Below are 19,434 nucleotides of genomic sequence, written 5' to 3' on the forward strand. Positions count from 1 at the left end.
AGAGAACTATGCAGGTAGTGCAGGAGACCCAAGGGGTCTAGCTCACACATCAGTTTTCTACTTTGGATGCTGGTGAAGACACTGGTTTCTCAGAGCAAAGTTGGTGGCACCACAAGTAGCCCAGCTATATAGGGAGGTAGAAGAAAGGAAAAATAGTGATAGAGATAGAGGGACTGACAGGTCTTTCTGTGGCCATAGACCAGGATGGTATGCTGCTTTCCTACTGCCAGGATCAATGATGTAACAGAGCAGCGGCAAGACATTCTTCTGGGGAAGGCTGAACAGCCAACTGTCATGGCCCACATTAGTACCAATGACTTAGATAGGAAGGGGGAAGTGGTCCTGCAATCAGAATTTCAGGAATTAGATTGAAAATTAGCAAGCAGGGCTTCAAACGCAGTAATCTCCAGATTACTCCCACTGTCACGCGCGAGTGAGTACGGAAATAGGAGGATATGACAGATGAATTTGTGGCTGGAAAGATGGTGCAGGAGGAAGGGCTTTACATTCCTGAGACTGGCTCGGGGGAGATGGCACTAGTACCAGCTGGACTGGTTGCACCCGAATTGCGCTGGGACTGCTATATATGGTAATGTAATCATACTGAATGGGATAGCAGGCTTAAAGGACTGAATGGCATACTTCTGCTGCTTGTTTTGCTGTTTCCACATGTAAATTCCCAGCACCACTCCTCCTTTTACCATCTTTTCACTATTTGTATGCCGATAGAAGGCTGTATCATTTATGTTGGCTGCCACTCTTCTCAAATAATCCCTCTTGGCTTTTCCAGTTTGTTTTTCACCTCTCCTCTGAACTTTCTGTAATTCTCTTGGTTCGCAACCTGACACCTGTCATAAGCACATATTTTCATCCTCATCTTAATTTCCATCTGCTTTTACATCCGAGGGATCTGGATTTGTTTGCCTTACCTTTCACTTTTAAAGGGAATGTACCGAACAATTTCATTTTTGAAGGTTCAGTTTTTCCTACCAACCTTTCATTCCAGTCCATCCCACTTAGCTCTGTTCTTGCTCATTTAAGTTGTCTGTCCCCCAGTTAATTATTCTTACTCTGGATTGCCCATTTCCTTTTTATCATCCGAAACATTGCGATACAATGATCACCGTTTCCTAAATGCTCTCCCCCACTGACCCTTGATCTACTTGGCCCAACTCATTTCCAAGAACCATGACCCTTTCTTTCTTGTGCATCCTTTCTTGTTCGAGTTCTGCAGAAACTTTTCCTGGACATAATCTAGGAATGTTTGCCCCTCTTCACCCTTTAAACTACTGCTATCCAGTCTACATTTCGGTAATTGAAGTCTCCCATAATAACTACTCGATAATGTTTGCAACCCTCTATAATTTCCCTGCAGATTTGTTCTTCTACATACTTTGCACTAGTTGGCGGTCTACAGACTACACTGAGCAATGTAATTGTACTCTTTTTGTTCCTTAGCTCAAGCCAAAATTATTCTGTCCCTGATCCTCTATCTCAAGGGCATATTCTCATGCTCTCCCCAAACCCCTTGATGCTATTAAAATCCCCCAAAAATCTTTCTTGAAAACATACACAGTGACATGGTGCCCATAACCTTCTGTGGTACAGAACACAGTGACTTGGTGCCCATAACCTTCTGTGGTACAGAATTTCACAAGTTCATTACCCTTTGAGTGAAGAAACCTTTCTTTGTCTCAGTCCTAAATGGTCTGCCCCATATCCAGAGACTGTCCCCACGGTTCTAGATTCCCCACAGAAGGAAAACATCCTCGCTGGATCTAGTCTGCCCAGCCCTGTTAGAATTTTATATGTTTCAATCAGATCTCCTCTCACCCTTATAAACTCGAGTGAATACAGTCCCAGTCAAACCAATCTCGCCTCATAAGACAGTCCTGCCAACCCCGGTATTAGCCTAGTGAACCTCCACCACACTCCGTCTATAGCAAGTCTGTCCTTTTGTCGGTAGCAAGACCAAAACTGAGCTCAGTACTCCTCAAGTGTGGTCTTACTAAAGCCCTGTATAACTGCAGTAAGACATTCCTAATTCTGAACTCAAATTTTCCTGCAATGAAGGCCAACATACCATTCATCTTCCTAATTGCTTGCTGCACCTGCCTCTCTCCACTTTCATTGATTGGTGTACAAGGTTCTCCCTTATCGATTTAAATAGTTACATCCTCAAAAACGGCAGTAGATTTGGGAAGCATGGTTTGTCTTTCATAAACCCGTGCTGGATTTGTCAAACCCCATTAATGCTTTTCAAATTTTCTGTTATCACGTCTTCCATAATAAACTCTACCATCTTCCCCATTACTGATGTCAGGCTAAGTGGTCTGTAATTCTCCATTTATTTCTCATTCTCCCTTTTTAAATAGTGGGGTTAGATTTGCCACCCACCAATCTGTAGGAAATGCTCCGGAGTCGATAGAATTTTTGGAAGTAGGCCACCAATGCATCCAATATTTCCAGGGCCACTTCCTTTAATACTCTGGGATGCAGATTATCAGGCCCTGGTGATTTGTTAGCCTTTAACCCCATTAATTTCCCTGCACCATTTTCCTTACTAATATATGGAGGTATGGATGTAGAGGCATGGCTGAGGTATTAAATTAATACTTTGCATCCACCTTTCCCAAGGAGATGCTGCCCAGGCCATGGTGACAAGACAAGGAAACTCTTCCCCTTGAAGAGTTCAAAAGCAAGAAGAAGGAAGTGTTGAATAGAATGTCAGTATTAAAAGTTGACAAGGCACTGGGACCGGATGAGGTGCATTGAAGGATATCGAGGGGGATGAATGGGAATTGCAGGGGTGCTGGCCATACTCTGATGTGCCAGAGGACTGGAGAATTGTAAGTATTACACCCCTGTTCAAAAAAGGTTGCAAAGATAGCCCCAGCAATTACAGACCAATTAGTTTATCACTAGTAGGCAAGCTTCTAGAAACAATTAGTCGTCACATGGAAACATGTGGGTTAATTAGGAAGACCCAGCATTGATTTCTGAAGGGGAAATAGTGTTTAACTAACTTTTTTTTTTTATAAATTTAGAGTACCCAATTATTTTTTCCAATTAAGGGGCAATTTAGTGTGGCCAATCCGCCTACCCTGCACATCTTTGTGTTGTGGGGGCGAAACCCACGCAAACACGGGGAGAATGTGCAAACTCCACACGGACAGTGACCCAGGGCCGGGATTCGAACCCAGGTCCTCAGCGCCGTAGGCAACAATGCTAACTACTGTGCCACCGTGCTGCCCCGTGTTTAACTAACTTGAAGTTTTTAATTGAAGAGGAACACAAAGGGTCGATGAGGGTATTGCTATTGCTGCGGCATACATAACCTTCAAAAGGCATTTGGTACATTGGTACAAAACAGACTTGTAAGGTTATAGATCGAATAAAAGGGACAGTAGCCACATGGATACAAAATTGGTTGAATAATAGGAAGCAGAAAGTAATGGTCAATGTATTTTTGGGGTTGGAGGAAAGTTTGTACTGGCTTTCCCCAGGGGTCAACTTTGTGACCTTTGCTTTTCCTAATATATATTAATGATCTAGATCTTGGTATGCAGGGGAAAATTGCAAAGTTTGCAAATGAGACCAAACTTGGAAGTATTATAAACTGTGAGGAGGACATATAGATCTTTAAACGGACATGGGCAAGTTGGTGGAGTGGCATAGTTGGCAGATGGAACCCAATGCAGAGAATCAGAAGGTGATTCATTTTAGTAGAAGGAACAAGGAGAGACAATCTCAAATAGGGGAAAAATTCTAAAGAGAGTGCACGAGCAGAGAGGCCTGGGTATTTATGTGCACAGATCATTGATCAGGAGAGGTGGAAAGAGCAGATATTAAAGCATATAGTATCCTGGGCTTTATCAATAGGGGCATATAATTCAAAAGTAATGAGGTTATGTTGAACTTATAGAAGACACTTGGTAGACTGCAGATAGAATATTACGCACGATTCTGGGTGCCGCGCTATAGGAAAGATGTGAACGCATTGGCGTGCAGAAGGTTTACAAGAATGGTTCCAGGGATGATAAAACTTCAATTATATGGATAGATTGAAGGTGTTGGGACTGTTCCCCTTGGAGAGAAAACGGCAAAGAGATTCGATAGAGGTGTTCAAGTTCATGAGGTTGCTGGTCGCCGCACTATAGGAAAGATGTGAACGCATTGGAGTACAGAAGGTTTACAAGAATGGTTCCAGGGATGATAAAACTTCAATTATATGGATAGATTGGAGGGGTTGGGACTGTTCTCCTTGGAGAGAAAACAGCAAAGAGATTCGATAGAGGTGTTCAAGTTCATGAGGGGGCTGGTCGCCGCGCTATAGGAAAGATATAAACGCTAGGTCAGAGTAAATGGGTAGAAACCATTCCCAATCATTAAAAGGATCAAACAAAAGTGCACAGATTTAAAGTGATTTGCAAAAGAAGCAAACATGAAGTGAGGAAAAATGCGTAGTTCAGGTCTGGAATGCACTGCCAAGAAATGCGGTGGAGGCAGGTTCAGTAGAGCATAACATGATTATTTGAATAGAAACAATGCGCAGGAGTACAAGGAAAAACCAGGGGAATGACAAAAGTCATAATGCTAATTTGGAGAGCAGTGCAGGCACAATGAGCTGAATGGCCTCCATCTGTGGCGCAATAATTGTGATTTATCAGGGCAGCACGGTGGCGCAGTGGTTTGCCCTGCTGCCTCACAGCGCCAAGGTCCCAGGTTCGATCCCGGCTCTGGGTCACTGTCAGCGTGGTGTTTGCACATCCTCCCCGCGTATGCGTGGGTTTCGCCCCCACAATACAAAGATGTGCAGGCTAGGTGGATTGGCCACGCTAAATTGTCCCTTAAGTGGAAGAAAAATCAATTGGGTACTCTAAATTTAAAAAAAATAATTGTGATTTATCAAAATCACCTCAATCCCAAAATATACTGATGCTTAATAGAAAATGTATTAAACACATACAAACTTAATGATATGCAATAGTAGTATTTATATATTTTTTTAAAGACCTATAATGTAACAAACAACACTTACCCCATGAAAGGAAATATAAAGAGGATGGAACAGTACACTGTGAAGAGGCGAGAGAGCCACATAGCAGCTTCCAGTTTGTTTGACATCATGAATTGCTGAAACACAAATGTGGAAATTAATTATGGACTATTATTAATAAAATACCCCGTGCCAAAAACTTGGTGATGAACATTTACCTAAAGAATATTTTCCAAAATCCCTAAAGATAATCAAGATTTACAGATCAATCATTTGCTTCTGAAAAGAATCCTTGCATTAGGCGAGGTGGTGTCAAACCAGTTTAAGAGAAACCGCACGCAATATTAGGAAAGTATATGTTTCTGCCAAATCACAAGATTTCCACTTGCTAATTTATTTATAGATCAATGGTTATTACTGAATAATTTCCTAATAACAAGTTCCTAGAAATTAGCAGTAGCTTTCTTCACAATGTATAACAAAGCGTTGCAACCAGTAAATTGAACAGGTCCAACAGCACCTGTAAAGGCAACAAACGGTTCATATTTCAGACGAAAGAGAAAATGCTGGAAAATCTCAGCAGGTCTGGCAGCTGTAGGGTCTGTAGGGAGAGAAAAGAGCTAATGTTTTGAGTCCAATGGGGCTTATATTTAATGAAAACTGATCCATACTTTTCATTTGTAGATGTAACAATTTTTACTGACTTGTGTGCAAAAACTTGAATTTCTATAGTACCTTAATGCCAGAGCAGCCAGAACTCTTTATTGGGAGGAAGACCGACGTCCTAGCCTTCCTAATCGCCTGCCGAAGAATCCTGCTCGGCTGACGATCAGCAACAGACTAAAGATGCAGACTGGCCGACCGACGTGTGTGAATTTCTCCAAATGGAGAAAATCAATTCACCAACCGGGGGTCTGAATAGGGCTTCCACAAGGCCATTCATCAACTTGTTTGTAGTGAACAGCCAATCGGCCAAGGGGAGGGGGTGTCCACAGCCACCAATGAAACAGGAGAGGGGGAGGAAAATAGGGAGGCACAAAAGCCGACCACCACTCCCTCTCCATCCCCCCCCCCGCCAAAAGTTTGTTAATACAGACAGCTAAATAAGAACCTACCACGATGTAACATATGTATCGCTATGTTACCTCACTACATATTGACAAAGCAGCGAATAAAGAAAACACGCCAGAAAGCAAGACAGGGAGGGGGTCTCAGGGAAATAAGGAGAGTTGGGGTTGGGAGACCAACTCAAATGTGGGCTTTTGTAAATTGTAAACTGTAACTGATGTGTACAGATTTATTACTACCTCCAGTAGTGAGATTCATTCACTGATGAACTGCATTCTAGAAAAGGCAGCACATAATAAGCCCAGAGGAGGCACAATTCGAAATTTAGTCTTCGGAAATAAAGCAGGGCAAGTGGATGAAGTAGCGGTGGTTAACCATTTTGGAGACAGTGATCTCATAATATGATTAGATTTAGCATCAATATGGACAAGGACAAACATAGAACAGGGGTAAAAGTTCTAAATTGGGGGTGGGTGGTCAAAAATTACAAAGCTGAAAGGTAAACTGGCAAAAGTGGACTGAATACAGCTATACAGCTTAGAAGGAAAATCAGTGACAAATCAGTGAGCAGCAGTCAAAAGTGAGTTCTACGGACACAGTGTGGACATGTCCCCACACAAAAGGGTGGTACTGCCAAATCTAGTGCCCCCTGGTTATCCAGAAGCATACAGCAACAAATTCATATACTGTAGAAAGCGGAGACGAGTACAGAAAGTACAGGGGTGGAGTAAAAAAAGAAATTTGGAAAGTGAAGAGAGGATAAGAAAAAATATTTGCAGGTAAAATCAAAGAAATCCCAAACATGTGTTATCAGCACATTACGGGAAAGATGATAACTAAGGAAAAAATGATGGAATAGAATCCCTACAGTGCAGGAGGCCATTTAACCCATTGAGTCCTCACTGACCCTCTGAAGGAGCACCCTACCTAGGCGGACTTCCCTGTCCTATAACCCCAGGATCCCACCTAACCTACACATCTTTTTACACCAAGGGACAATTTAGCATTGGCCAATCCACCTAACCTGCACATCTTTGGACTGTATGAGGAAACTAGAGCACCCGGAGGAAACCGATACAGGGAGAAAGCCACACAGTCACTCAAGGCTGAAATTGAACCCGGGTCTCTGGCACTATGATGCAGCAGTGCTACCCACTGTGCCATCATGCTGCCCACATGTACATGGTATTTTAAGCATGGTTGCAGAAGGTGTGGGCATGGTTCTTAATGAGCACTTTTGTCCTCACGAGAGGGATGGTGCAGACATTCTATAAAAGAGGAAAGTTGTGAAATATCAGATACAATGAGCATAATGAGAGAGGAAGTACTGGAGAGACTGACATCCTGGAAGATGGATAAATTACCTGGGCCAGATGGAATTTCTCCCATGCTGTTAAAGAAAGTCAGCGAAGAAATAGCGGATCCTGGAGGATCATTTTTCAACCCTTATTAGATACAGGTGAGGTACCAGACAATGAGAGATCTGCAACCTTGTACCATTGCTTAAAAAGGGTGCAAGGAATTGGCTAAATAGTTAAATGTCCATCAGTCTGACTCCGATGGCGGGCAAATTATTAAAATAAATTCCGAGACACAGGATAAATTGTCACTTAGAAAGGAATGGATTAATCAGGGATAGTCAGCATTCGCGTGGGACGGTGGTGCAGTGGTTAGCACTGCTGCCTACGGCACTGAGGACCCAGGTTCGATCCTGGCCCTGGGTCACTGACCGTGTGGAGTTTGCAAATTCTCCTCGTGTGTGTGGGTTTCACCCCAACAACCCAAAGGTGTGCAGGTTATGTTGCGCTAAATTGTCCCTCATTGGAAAAAAAATAATTGGGTACTCTACTTAGGGGTAGTCAGCATGATTTTGCCAAGGGAAGGTCATGTCTTTTGAGGAAACAACAAAGAGGGCTGATAGGGATCATGCAGTGGATGTTGTCCACATGCATGTTAGTGAGGCATTTGACAAGGTCCCACATGCAGACTGGTCAGAAAAGCCAATGGGATACAGGAAAACATATAGAGTTGGATCCAAAATTGGCTCTGCAGCAGGTAACAAAGGATAATGATCGATAAGATGTTTTTGTGACTGAAATGGTGTCCAGAGGTGTTCCACGGGGCTCAGTTTGGATCCCTTTCTGTTTGCGGTGGGTATTAATGATTTGGACTTAAATATCACAGGCATAATTGGGAAATTTGCAGACGATTCAAGAATTGGTCATTTAGTTGTGAAGATAGCTTTTGACGCCAGAATTATATCCATGGCTTGGTTGAGTGGGCGGGACTATGGAATTTGATACCGAGAAGTGTGAGGTAATGCATTTAGGGAGGGCACACAAAGCTAAGTAATATATAGTAAATGGGAGAATGCGAAGAGAATACTTGCATGTCCCTGAAGGTGGTAGGACAGGTGGATAAGGTGATAAAGAAAGTATATGGGATACTTTAGGTGTGTGAAGAGAAAAAGATTGGTGAGGACAAATGTAGGTCCTTTACAGTCAGAAACAGGGGAATTTATATTGGGGAATAAATGGTTGATCAACGAAATACATACTTGGGTTCTGTTTTCACAAAGGGAGACACAAATAATAGTGTTTAGTGAGGGAGGAATTGAGGGAAATCAGTATTAATAAGGAAATAGTGTTGGGGACATTTATGGGATTGGAGGCCAAAAAAACCCCAGGGACTACTACTCTAAATCCCAGAGTACTAAAGGAGTGCCCCTAGAAACAATGGATGCATTGGTGATCATCTTCAGAGATTCTATAGACTCTGAAAGCTACTACAAATTGGAGGGTAGTTCACATAACCCCACTATTTAAAACGGGAGGTAGAGAGAAAACAGGGAATTATGGACCAGTAATCCGAACGTCAGTAATGGATAAAATGCTAGAATCCATTATAAAAGAGTACTTGGAAAACAGTGGCAGTATCAGACAGAGTCAGCATTGATTTACAAAAGGGAAATCAAGGTTGACAAATCTACTGGAATTCCTCAAGGATGTAATCAGCAGAGTTGACAAGGGGGAGCCAGTGGATGTGGTTTATTTGGACTTTCAGAAGGCTTTCAACAAAGTCCCACATAAGAGATTAGTATGTCAAATTAAGGTGCATGGGATTGTGTGTAGTGTATTGAGATGGATAGAAAACTGGTTGACAGACAGGATGAAAGAGTAGGAACAAACGGTACTTTTCCAAATGGCAGGCAGTGACTAGTGGGGCAACGCAGGAATCAGTGCTCAGACCCCAGCTATTCACAAAATATATTAATAATTTAGATGAGGGAACTAAATATAAAATCTCGAAATTTGCAAATGACAATGCTACGTGGGAGGATGCAGTGTGATTTAGACAAATTTAGAGTGGACAAATGCATGGCAGTTGCAGTATAATGTGCATAAATGTGAGGTTATCCACTTTAGTAGCAAAAACAGGAAGGCAGGTTATCTCAATGACTATAATTTGTGTGTGTGGGGGGGGGGGGGGGGAATGTTCAGCGAAACTGGGTGTCCTTGTACACCAGTCACTGAAAGCAAACATGCAGGTGCATTAGGAGGGTACAAAGGCAAATGATGTGTTAGCCTTCATGAATTCAGGAGCAGGGATGTTTGCTGCAATTATACAATGCCTTGCTGAGACCACATCTGGAATATTGTGTGCACTTTTGGTCTCCTTAGCTGAGTAAGGATGTTCTTCGATAGAAGGAGCGCAGCAAAGGTTTACCAATTGATTTCTGGGATGGAAGGACTGACATACGAGGAGCGATCGAGGCGGTTGGAATTATATTCACTGGAGTTTAGAAGAATGAATGAGGGGGGAATGTTATAGAAATCTATCAAATTCTAACATAACTAGACAGGGTAGATGGAGGAAGAGTGTTCTCGATGGTAGGGGAGTCTAGAATCAGGGTCCACAGACTAAGGATACAGGATAAACCAGTTATGACTGAGATCAGGTGAAATTTCTTCACCCAGAATGGGGAGCCTGTGGAATTTGCTACCATAGAAAGCAGTTGAGGCCAAACTTGGGACTAAAAAGGATCAAAGGATAGAGGGGGAAAGCAGGAATAGGTTACAGAGTTGGATCAGCCATGATTAAAATGAATGGCAGAGCAAGCTGAAAGAGCTGAATGGTCTGCTCCTGTTTTTTGCATTTCCATTCTTTCCTGTATTGGATGAGGTATGGAATACAAAAGCAGGGATGTATTGCTGGAACTGTGGAAAATACTAGTTAGACCACAGCTGGAATTTTGCATACAGTTTAGTTACCACATTGCAGGAAGGACATAATTACTTTGGAGAATGCAGAGGAGATACAAGAATGTTGCGACGGTTGGAGAATTTCAGCTTTGACGAAAGATTGGATAGACTAGTGTTGTTTTTTCCTGGAGTAGAGGAGGCTGAGGGGTGACCTAATTGAGATGTACAAAATTATGAGGAGCCTAGATAGGGAAGACATGAAAGACCCATTTCTTCAAGCTGAGGGATCAATTATTGGGGGTATAGGTTTAAGGTGATTGGTCAATGGATTAGCAATGACATGAAGAAATACTTCTTCACCCAGAGGATGTTAAGTGCCCGGAACTCGCTGCCCAGTTTGATGGTGGAAACCCTCAACTCATTTTAAAGGTACCTGGATCTGGACCTGACCGACAAGGATACATTCCAGGCGCTGGTAGGTGGAATTAGAATGGACGGCCACTTTATTTATTTTTCAGCCAGTGCAGACAAGATGGGTTGAATGTACCATAACTTTTCTATAGTGCCATCACATCAGTCACTGGTGCATTCCCTAGAATTCATAAGCCTAAAGGGTGATCTGATCAAAGTTTTCAAGATATTATGGGGTAGAGAGAGAGAGAGAGAGAGAGAGAGAGAGAGAGAGAGAGAGAGAGAGAGAGAGAGAGAGAGAGAGAGAGAGAGAGAGAGAGAAACTATTTCTACAGGTGGGGAATCCAGGATAACATGAAGAAGCCTAAAAGTTAGAGTCAAGATTTTCAAGAATGTAGGTAGGTAACAATTCTACACACTGACGTTGGTAGAATCGAGAATTCTGAGATTGATAAATTATTGTTAGCCAAAGACATTAAAGGACATGGGCAAAAGCAGGTATATGGTGTATCTACCACATTCTCATTGAATGATACCGGAATAGGCTCGAGGGGCTAATTTTCCTTTGGTACTTTTAATGTTGATGGATCTGTTAGACATTTTTTCTTTGCAAACTGAAGCATCAGTATTTATTGAATCTAGTGCTGCTCGATTGCTGACATGAATTCCCAGAGGAATAGTTAGACCCTGGTAACTTAGTCTTTCTCATTGGATTTCTAAGTCTCCCATCACCCATACCCACCTCCTTTCTGTCTGTTACTTTAAAACCTGTCCACTGCCCTAGTTATACAATTGGCCAGGATACTGGTGCCAGTTCAGTTCAAGTGGAGCCCAACCCAATGGTAACAATATTTGCTGGATAAATTAGATCAGTCGAGCAAATAACCACATCTTCAAAGGCGTTTCCTTCACAAGATCTGATTTTAAAATTTATCATTTCATGGAATGAGGCGGTCACTGAATAGGCCAGCATTTATTGCCCATCCCTAATTGCCCTCGAGAAGGTGGTGGGGAGCTGCTTTTTCAAACCACTGCAGACTATGTGATGTAGGTACACCCACAGCACTGTGAGGAAGGGAGTTTCAGGCTTCGACCTTGCAACAGTGAAGGAACGGAGATAATCATATGGTGGGTAACATGGATGGAAACTTGCAGGCGGTGCTGTTCCCATACATCTGGCTGGTAAAAGTCACAGGTTGGGAAGGTGCTGCCTAAGAGTGTTGGTGAGTTGCTGCAGTGCATCTTAGAAATGGTACACATTGCTGCTACTGTGTATTGGCAGTGAATATGGTGAATTAATCAGTTCATGGGACACTGGCATCAGTACTCAGGGAAGAGTGAGCTATTCCGTTGGGCTCTACTTGAACTCGACTGGGACCAGTGACCTGGTCAATAGTTGACTAGGGCATTGGCCAGGGCTTAAGTAACAGAAGGGGCGGGGTGGATATAAGTGAAGTGAGACTTAAATCCAATGAGAAAGGCTAAGGTATCAGAATAGAATGGTGATGTGGGTAAAGACACGCAGAGTGGCAGGAAGGGCAGAGAGTTTAACAAAAATGTACATCAGTGAAAAAGGTAATTGCAGAGAAAACAAGTTAAAAAATGAAATTAAAAGACTTTTTTTCTAATGTATGAAACATCCGCAATAGGGTAGATGAACTAGTGGAGCAAATAGAGGTAAATGATTTAGATCTAATCACCATTACAGATCCGTGGGCATAAGGAAATTAGGGTTGGGAAATAAATATTCCACAATGCATTATTTTGGAAAGACTGACAGAATGGCTAAGGAGGTGGGCTAACCCTTAGAGTAAACAATAAAATAAGGACATGAGTAAGAATGGATTTGACCTCATGAAGTAAAATCAATTTAGATAGAAAATAGGAATAGCAAAAATACTGGTGGAAGAGGTTTATAAGCCCCCTAACAGTAGTTCAATCATTGGGAAGAGCATTACACAAGAAATTATTGGAGCCTGTAACAAAAGAATGTATTCATTCATAGGGGGCTTTAATGTTCATATAAATTGGCAAAAAAGGTCCAAAAAAAGTTTTCAGAATATTTTTCTGATAGTTTTGTGGAGCAGTAAATGGTGGACCCACCCAGCATTAAAGCTATCTTAGATCTAGTAGTGTGAAGTTTAATTACTAACGCCACGGTAAAAGGTCAACTGGAAATAGTAACCATAATACCATTAATCCCATGTTAAATTGAAAGTGATATATTCCAATTGCAAACAAAAATATTAAACAAAGATAATTACATTAGGTACGAGGGGAGAACTAGCTACGATTAATTGCTGAAAGAGGTATGGAAATAAATTGGGTGAAAGAGGTAAGAAGATAAATGGACAGTGGGAAACGCATTTAAAGAAACAATTCAAAATGTTCAAAAATAAATTTCATTGAGGAACAGAAAATAAGCAAGGAGGACCTTTCTATGGTTCACTCAGAAGTCAGGGATAGTATTAAATTGAAAGTTTACAATATTGCAAAAGACAGTTGCAAGTCTGAGGAATGTTCTAAAAACCAGAAAAGGACCACCAAAAACGTTGATAAGGAAAAAAAGAATGAAAGCAAACTAGCCAGAAATATAAGAATTGTGAAATCTTTTATAACAACATAAAAAGGAAAAGAGCAGCTAAACTAAACATTGGTCCCTTAGAAGCAGAAACAGAAAAAATCATGGGAATGAGAAAACGGCAGAAACACTGAATAAATGTTTTGTGTCTGTCTTCACAGTAGAAGACAAGTTTGGTACTATAACCTGGGGGCTAAAAAGTGTCAAGGAAATTAATATAAACAGATTAGGTATTGGAGAAACTTGAGGGACTATAATCCAACAAATCTCTAGGACCTGGTGGCCTATACCCGGGTTCTAACAAGAACATAAGAACTAGGAGCAGGAGTAGGCCATCTGGTCCCTCGAGTCTGTTCTGCCTTTCAATAAGATCATAGCTGATCTTTTTATGGACTCAGCTCCACTTACGTGCCTGCTAATAAGCCTTAATTTCTTTACTGTTAAAAATGTATATCTTTGTCTTAAAAACATTCAACGAGGTAGCCTCAACTGCTCCATCGGGCAGGGAATTCCACAGCTTCACAACCCTTTAGGTGAATTTCTAAAAGAGATAGCTGCAGAGATAGTGAATGTGCTAGATTCAGGAGTGGTCTTAACTAGATTTGAAGTTGGTAAATGTTACACAACTTTTCAAGAAAAGGAGATTTTTAAAAAGCTACTGAAGTACATGCCAGTCAACCAAACATCAGCTGTTGGGTAAAATCTAAAATCTATTAAGGAATTCATTTTTTTTAGAAAATATTTTACTGAGACATTTATAATTAACAATTTTACACATCAAATTTTCAACAAAAAACAACAACAATGTAACCAATAAACCCCCACCACACCTAGCACAAAACTCCAGCCAACATGGTTTACACAAACAGCGCCACCCTCCCCAACCAGCCCTCCGTTGGTTCTCCTGCCCATACTCGTCTCTCTCATGCCTCCCCTTTCTATCCCCCACCCCCTATTAAGGAAGTCTTAACAATGGACTCCAAAGAGTGAATTAGAACAAGTCAAGATAGTTTTACTAAAGGGAAACTGAACTGATTCAATTGAAACAATCAAGAGGGCATTATTTGATGATTATTTGAATAGAAATTATGTGGAGGGTTATAGGGAAAAGGCAGGAAAATGGCACTAAGTCACAATGCTCATTTGGACAGCCAAGACAGACGCAACAGGCCAAATGACCTCCTTCTACAACGTAACAATTCTGTGATTTAATTAAATCCTGTTTGACCAATTAATTGCGTGAATGTGTAACTAGTGGAGTCGAAGGTAAAGGAGAACCATGATAGGGTAGCTAGATTTGGTAAGGTGCTGCAGAGAAGATTTATAGGCAAGGGCTCATGGAGTTGGGGGTAAAATATTAGCATAGACAGAGAATTGGTTAACACGTAGGAAATATAGAGTGGGCATAAATGGGACTTTTTCAAGTTGGCAGGCAGTGAATAGTGGAGTGCCACAAGGATCAGTGCTGTGGTCTCAATTATTTACAATCCAGGGGCGAAATTCTCCCCTACCCGGCAGGGCGGGGGGTCCCGGCGTAGCGCCAACCAGTCCGGCACCTCCGCACCTTTAGGGGCCAAGCCCTCACATTGAGGGGCTAGGCCCGCGCTGGAGCGGTTGGCACCACACCGACTGGCACCAAAACTGGCAACGACGGCCTTTGACGCCGGGGCTGACCGAAAGGCCTTCGCCGGTTCGCGCATGCGCCAGTGCATCAGCTGCCGCTGACGTCACCACCGCGCATGCGCACTGGGGGATTCTCTTCCGCCTCCACCATGGTGGAGGCCGTGACGGCGGCGGAAGAAAAAGAGTGCCCCCACGGCACTGGCCCGCCCGCCAATCGGTGGGCCCCGATCGCGGGCCTGGCACCGTGGGGGCACCTCCTGGGGTCTGATCGCCCCGCGCCTCCCCCCCAGGACCGCTCGCGCCGCCGATCCCACCGGCACAGAGGTGGTTCAAACCATGGCGGCGGGAGAGGTCTCTCAGCGGCGAGACTTGGGCCCATCCGGGCTGGAGAATAACAGCAGCACAGAAACCCGTAGCCTCCCGCCCCCCCCCCCCCCCCCCCCCCCCCATTCTCCTGCTGGGGATCAGAGAATTTCGCCCCATATTAATGACTTTGCTGAGTTTGCTGATGATTCCAAACTAAATGGAAAAGTAAGCTGTGCGGAGGACACAAAGGTTGCAAAGAGAAGTGACAGGTTAGATGAATGGGCAACAAGATAGCAGATGGGAGTATAATATAGGCAAATGTGAAGTCATTCACCTTGGTCGCAAGAATTTTTAAAACTGGATATATTTGAAAAGGTGAGAAACTTGGAAGCCCTGATGTTCAAAGAGACCTGGGTATGCTTGTACAGGGAACACAAGTTAGCATGCAGGTGTAGCAAGCAATTCGAAAGGCAAATGGCATGTTGGCCTTTATTGCAAGGAGGGCTGGTGTACAAAAATAAAGCCTTTCTGCAGTTGTACAAGATTTTGTGTGGAGTTTTGGTCTCTACATTCAAGAAAATATATGTTTGCTTTGGAGGTGGAATATCAAATATTCATTAAACTGGTCGTTGGAATGAAGAGATTATCATATAATGAGAAGTTGAGTAAATTGGGCTTATATTCTCCGGAGTTAAGAAGAATGAGGGGCAATCTCATTGAAACCGACAAAATTCTGAAGGGGCTTGAGGGTGGACTTTGAGAGATTGTTGCCATTGGTCAGGGAATCTAAAACATGGGGGCAGTCTCAGGATTCCCGTACCAGCCTCTCCGAACAGGCGCCGCATTGTGGTGACAAGGGGCTTTTCACAGTAACTTCATTTGAAGCCTACTTGTGACAATAAGTGATTTTCATTTTCATTTCATTTCACATGGGCTGATCATTTAGGGCGGAGACGAATGGAAATTTATTCACTCAACGGTTGAGAATCTTTGGAATTCTCTACCCCAGAAGTTGTGGTGCTTCAATGTGGAATACATTTATGGCTGGGACAGACAGATTTTTGGCACCTCAGGGAATTAAGGGATACAGGGAGTGGGCAGGAAAATAGAGTGAAGCCCAAGGTTAGCCATGATCAGAATAAATGGTGGTGCAGTCTTGATGAGCTGTGTGGTCTATGCTTGCTCCTATTTCTTATAGGATGCCAATAAAGCTGGCTGCTTTGTCATAAAGTCAGAGTTTTACAGCACAAAAAGGAGCCCTTCAACCCATCGTGCCTGTGTCAGCCATAAAGCACCTATCTATTCCAATCCCATTTTCCAGCACTTGGTCCATAACATTGTATACTATGGCATTTCAAATGCTCATCTAAATGCTTAAGCATTGCTGTGAGGGTTCCCACCTCTACCACTCTGGCAGGCAGTGAGTTCCAGCTTACCACCACTCTGGTGAAAAAATCCCCTTGAAATCTCCTGCTGCTTACCTTAAATCTACACCCCTGGTTACTGACCCCCTCGAAGGGGAAAGGTTTCTTCCTATCTACCCTATGTTGCTCATAATTCTGCACACCTCAATCAGGTCCCCTCCTCCAGCCTTCGCTGATCTAAGGAAAGCAACCCCAGCCTAACCAGCCTCTCTTCATAGTTGAAACACTCCAGTCCAGGCAACATCCTGGTGAATGTCTTCTGCACCCTCTCCAGTATAATTGCATCCTTCCTATAATGTGGCGACCAGAACTGCACACAGTACTGTGGCCTAAAGTGTGCTTTATACTCTCATGTCCTGGATGATGTCAAGCTTCTTACTGTTGGTGGAGCTGCAGTCATCCAGACAAGCGCAGAGTATTCCAAAGCACTACTCACTTGTGCCTTGCAGATGGTCGAGGCACTTTGGAGAGTCAGGAGATGACTTACTTATTCATTGCAGAATTTCCAGCCTGGTCTAGTTCAAGTTCTGTTTAATGTTCATCCTCAGGATGCTGATCGTGATGGAATTTTGAACTTTCAAAAGATCCTTTGAGTTTGGTTATAATTGCAAACTATTTGCAAGAGTGAATAAATGTATCCTTTAAACTGAAATTCCAACAGTAGAATGGGACTGACTAAACTGCTCTACAGAGAGCCAGCATGAATGGCCATCTCCTGTGCCATAATCACGGTGTAATGATTTGTCCTGTGCTATTATATTAAGATTGTTACTAGGCTTTAATAATATTATTTTGAGTACAATTCCTTGTTTTGTACAATGTATTTAAGGTTCCAGTCAATCGGTTCTTGCTAACATAGTATGAGAATTAAATCATACCCAGTTAAAATCAACTACAGAAACATTACATCGTATTTACGGTATAGAAACAAGCCATCTGGCACATGATTCATGCTGGTGTTTATGGTCCACATGAGCCTCTTGCCATCTTTCTTCATTCAACACCATCAATATATCCTTATATTTCTTTTCCCCCCAATGTATTAATCTAGCTTTCCCCAAAATGCAACAATGCGAGTTGCCTCAATGCTCCTGTGCAAGTTCCACATTCCCAACACTTTGGAGGAAATAATTTCCGACTGGATTGATTAGTTACTATTCAGGTCAATAGTTCTGGTCTTGTTGCAAGTTGAAGCAACTTTTCAGTATCCAAGATGTCACACCCTTTCATAATCTTAAACATCTCTTTTCAGGCCACTCTGAAACCTTCTACATTCTAGTGAATGAAGCACCAGCCTCTTCAATCGTTCCTGATCGACTCAGTTCTATCATTTGAGTGAATATTTGTGCACCTTCTCTCGCGTCGCCCATCTCATTATCATGAGGACCAGAACTGCTCACCATACTCCATGTGGTATAACAAAGGTTCCAAACAAGTTTAACACATTTCTGCATTTTAATTCCACCCCTGTGGAAATGAACCAGGGTGCTTTAATTGCTATTTTAATAGCCTTATTAACCTGCACTGCTCCTTTTCTTGATTTGTGCATCTGAACCTTCTATTCCTCTATCCTATTTAGACACATTTTCCACAGAATATGCCACCATCTTATTTTGCCCAATAAAATGCATCTCAATTGAATTGGATTTGTTTGTCACGTGTACCGAGGTACAGTGAAAAGTATTTTTCTGCGAGCAGCTCAACAGATCATTAAGTACATGGGAAGAAAAGGGAATAAAAGAAAATACAAGGGATACAATGTAACTACATAAACACCGGCATCAGATGAAGCATACAGGGGTGTAGTGTTAATGAGGTCAGTCCATAAGAGGGATATTTAGGAGTCTGGTAACAGCAGGGAAGAGGATGTTTTTCTGTCTGTTCGTGCGTGTTCTCAGACTTCTGTATCTCTTGCCCGATGGAAGAAGTTGGAAGAGCGAGTAAGCCAGGTGGGAGGGGTCTTTGATTATGCTGCCTGCTTTCCCCAGGCAGCAGGAGATGTAGATGGAGTCAATGGATGGGAGGCAGGTTAGTGTGATGCACTGAGCAGTGTTCACAACTCTCTGAAGTTTCTTGCGCTACTGGGCCGAGCAGTTGCCATACCAGGCTGTGATGCCAGCCCAGCCAGCCAGATAGGATGCTTTCTAGGTTGCTTTCTATGGTGCGTCTGTAAAAGTTGGTAAGGGTTAATGTGGACATGCCAAATTTCCTTAGTTTCCTGAGGAAGTATAGGCGCTGTTGTGCTTTCTTGGTGGTAGCATCGGTATGGGTGGACCAGGACAGATTTTTGGAGATGTGCACCCCAAGGAATTTGAAACGACTAACCATCTCCACCTCGGTCCCGTTGATGCTGACAGGGGTGTGTACAGTACTTTGCTTCCTGAAGTCAATGACCAGCTCTTCAGTTTTGCCAGCATTGAGGGAGAGATTGTTGTCACTGCACCACTCCACTAGGTTCTCTATCTCCCTCCTGTATTCTGACTCGTCGTTATTTGAGATCCGGCCCACTATGGTCATATCGTCAGCAAACTTATAGATGGAGTTGGAACCAAATTTTGCCACGCAGCCGTGTGTGTACAGGGAGTAGAGTAGGGGCTAAGTACGCAGCCTTGCAGGGCCCCGATATTGAGGACAGTTGTGGAGGTGGTGTTGTTGTTTATACTTACTGACTGGTCTGTTGGTCAGAAAATCGAGAATCCAGTTGCAGAGTGGGGAGCTAAGTCCTAGTTTCTGGAGCTTTGATATGAGCTCGGCTGGGATTATGGTGTTGAAGGCGGAGCTGTAGTCAATAAATAGGAGTCCTTGTTGTCGAGATGCTCT

At 42.8% G+C, this 19,434-nt stretch overlaps 1 protein-coding gene across 2 annotated transcripts in view; it reads right to left on the minus strand.

Annotated features, from left to right (window-relative positions):
- The window catches only part of tmem33 (transmembrane protein 33), a 57,233-nt gene that overhangs the window by 28,292 nt on the left and 9,507 nt on the right, over positions 1 to 19,434 (minus strand). For both annotated transcript variants that reach the window (XM_038791313.1, XM_038791314.1), the window contains exon 3: positions 5,042 to 5,136. In XM_038791313.1, coding sequence (XP_038647241.1) covers positions 5,042 to 5,136 — 95 coding nt within the window. The remainder of the gene's footprint in view (positions 1 to 5,041; positions 5,137 to 19,434) is intronic.

Source organism: Scyliorhinus canicula, chromosome 3 (genome assembly GCF_902713615.1).
Source record: "Scyliorhinus canicula chromosome 3, sScyCan1.1, whole genome shotgun sequence".
Lineage (NCBI taxonomy): Eukaryota > Metazoa > Chordata > Chondrichthyes > Carcharhiniformes > Scyliorhinidae > Scyliorhinus > Scyliorhinus canicula.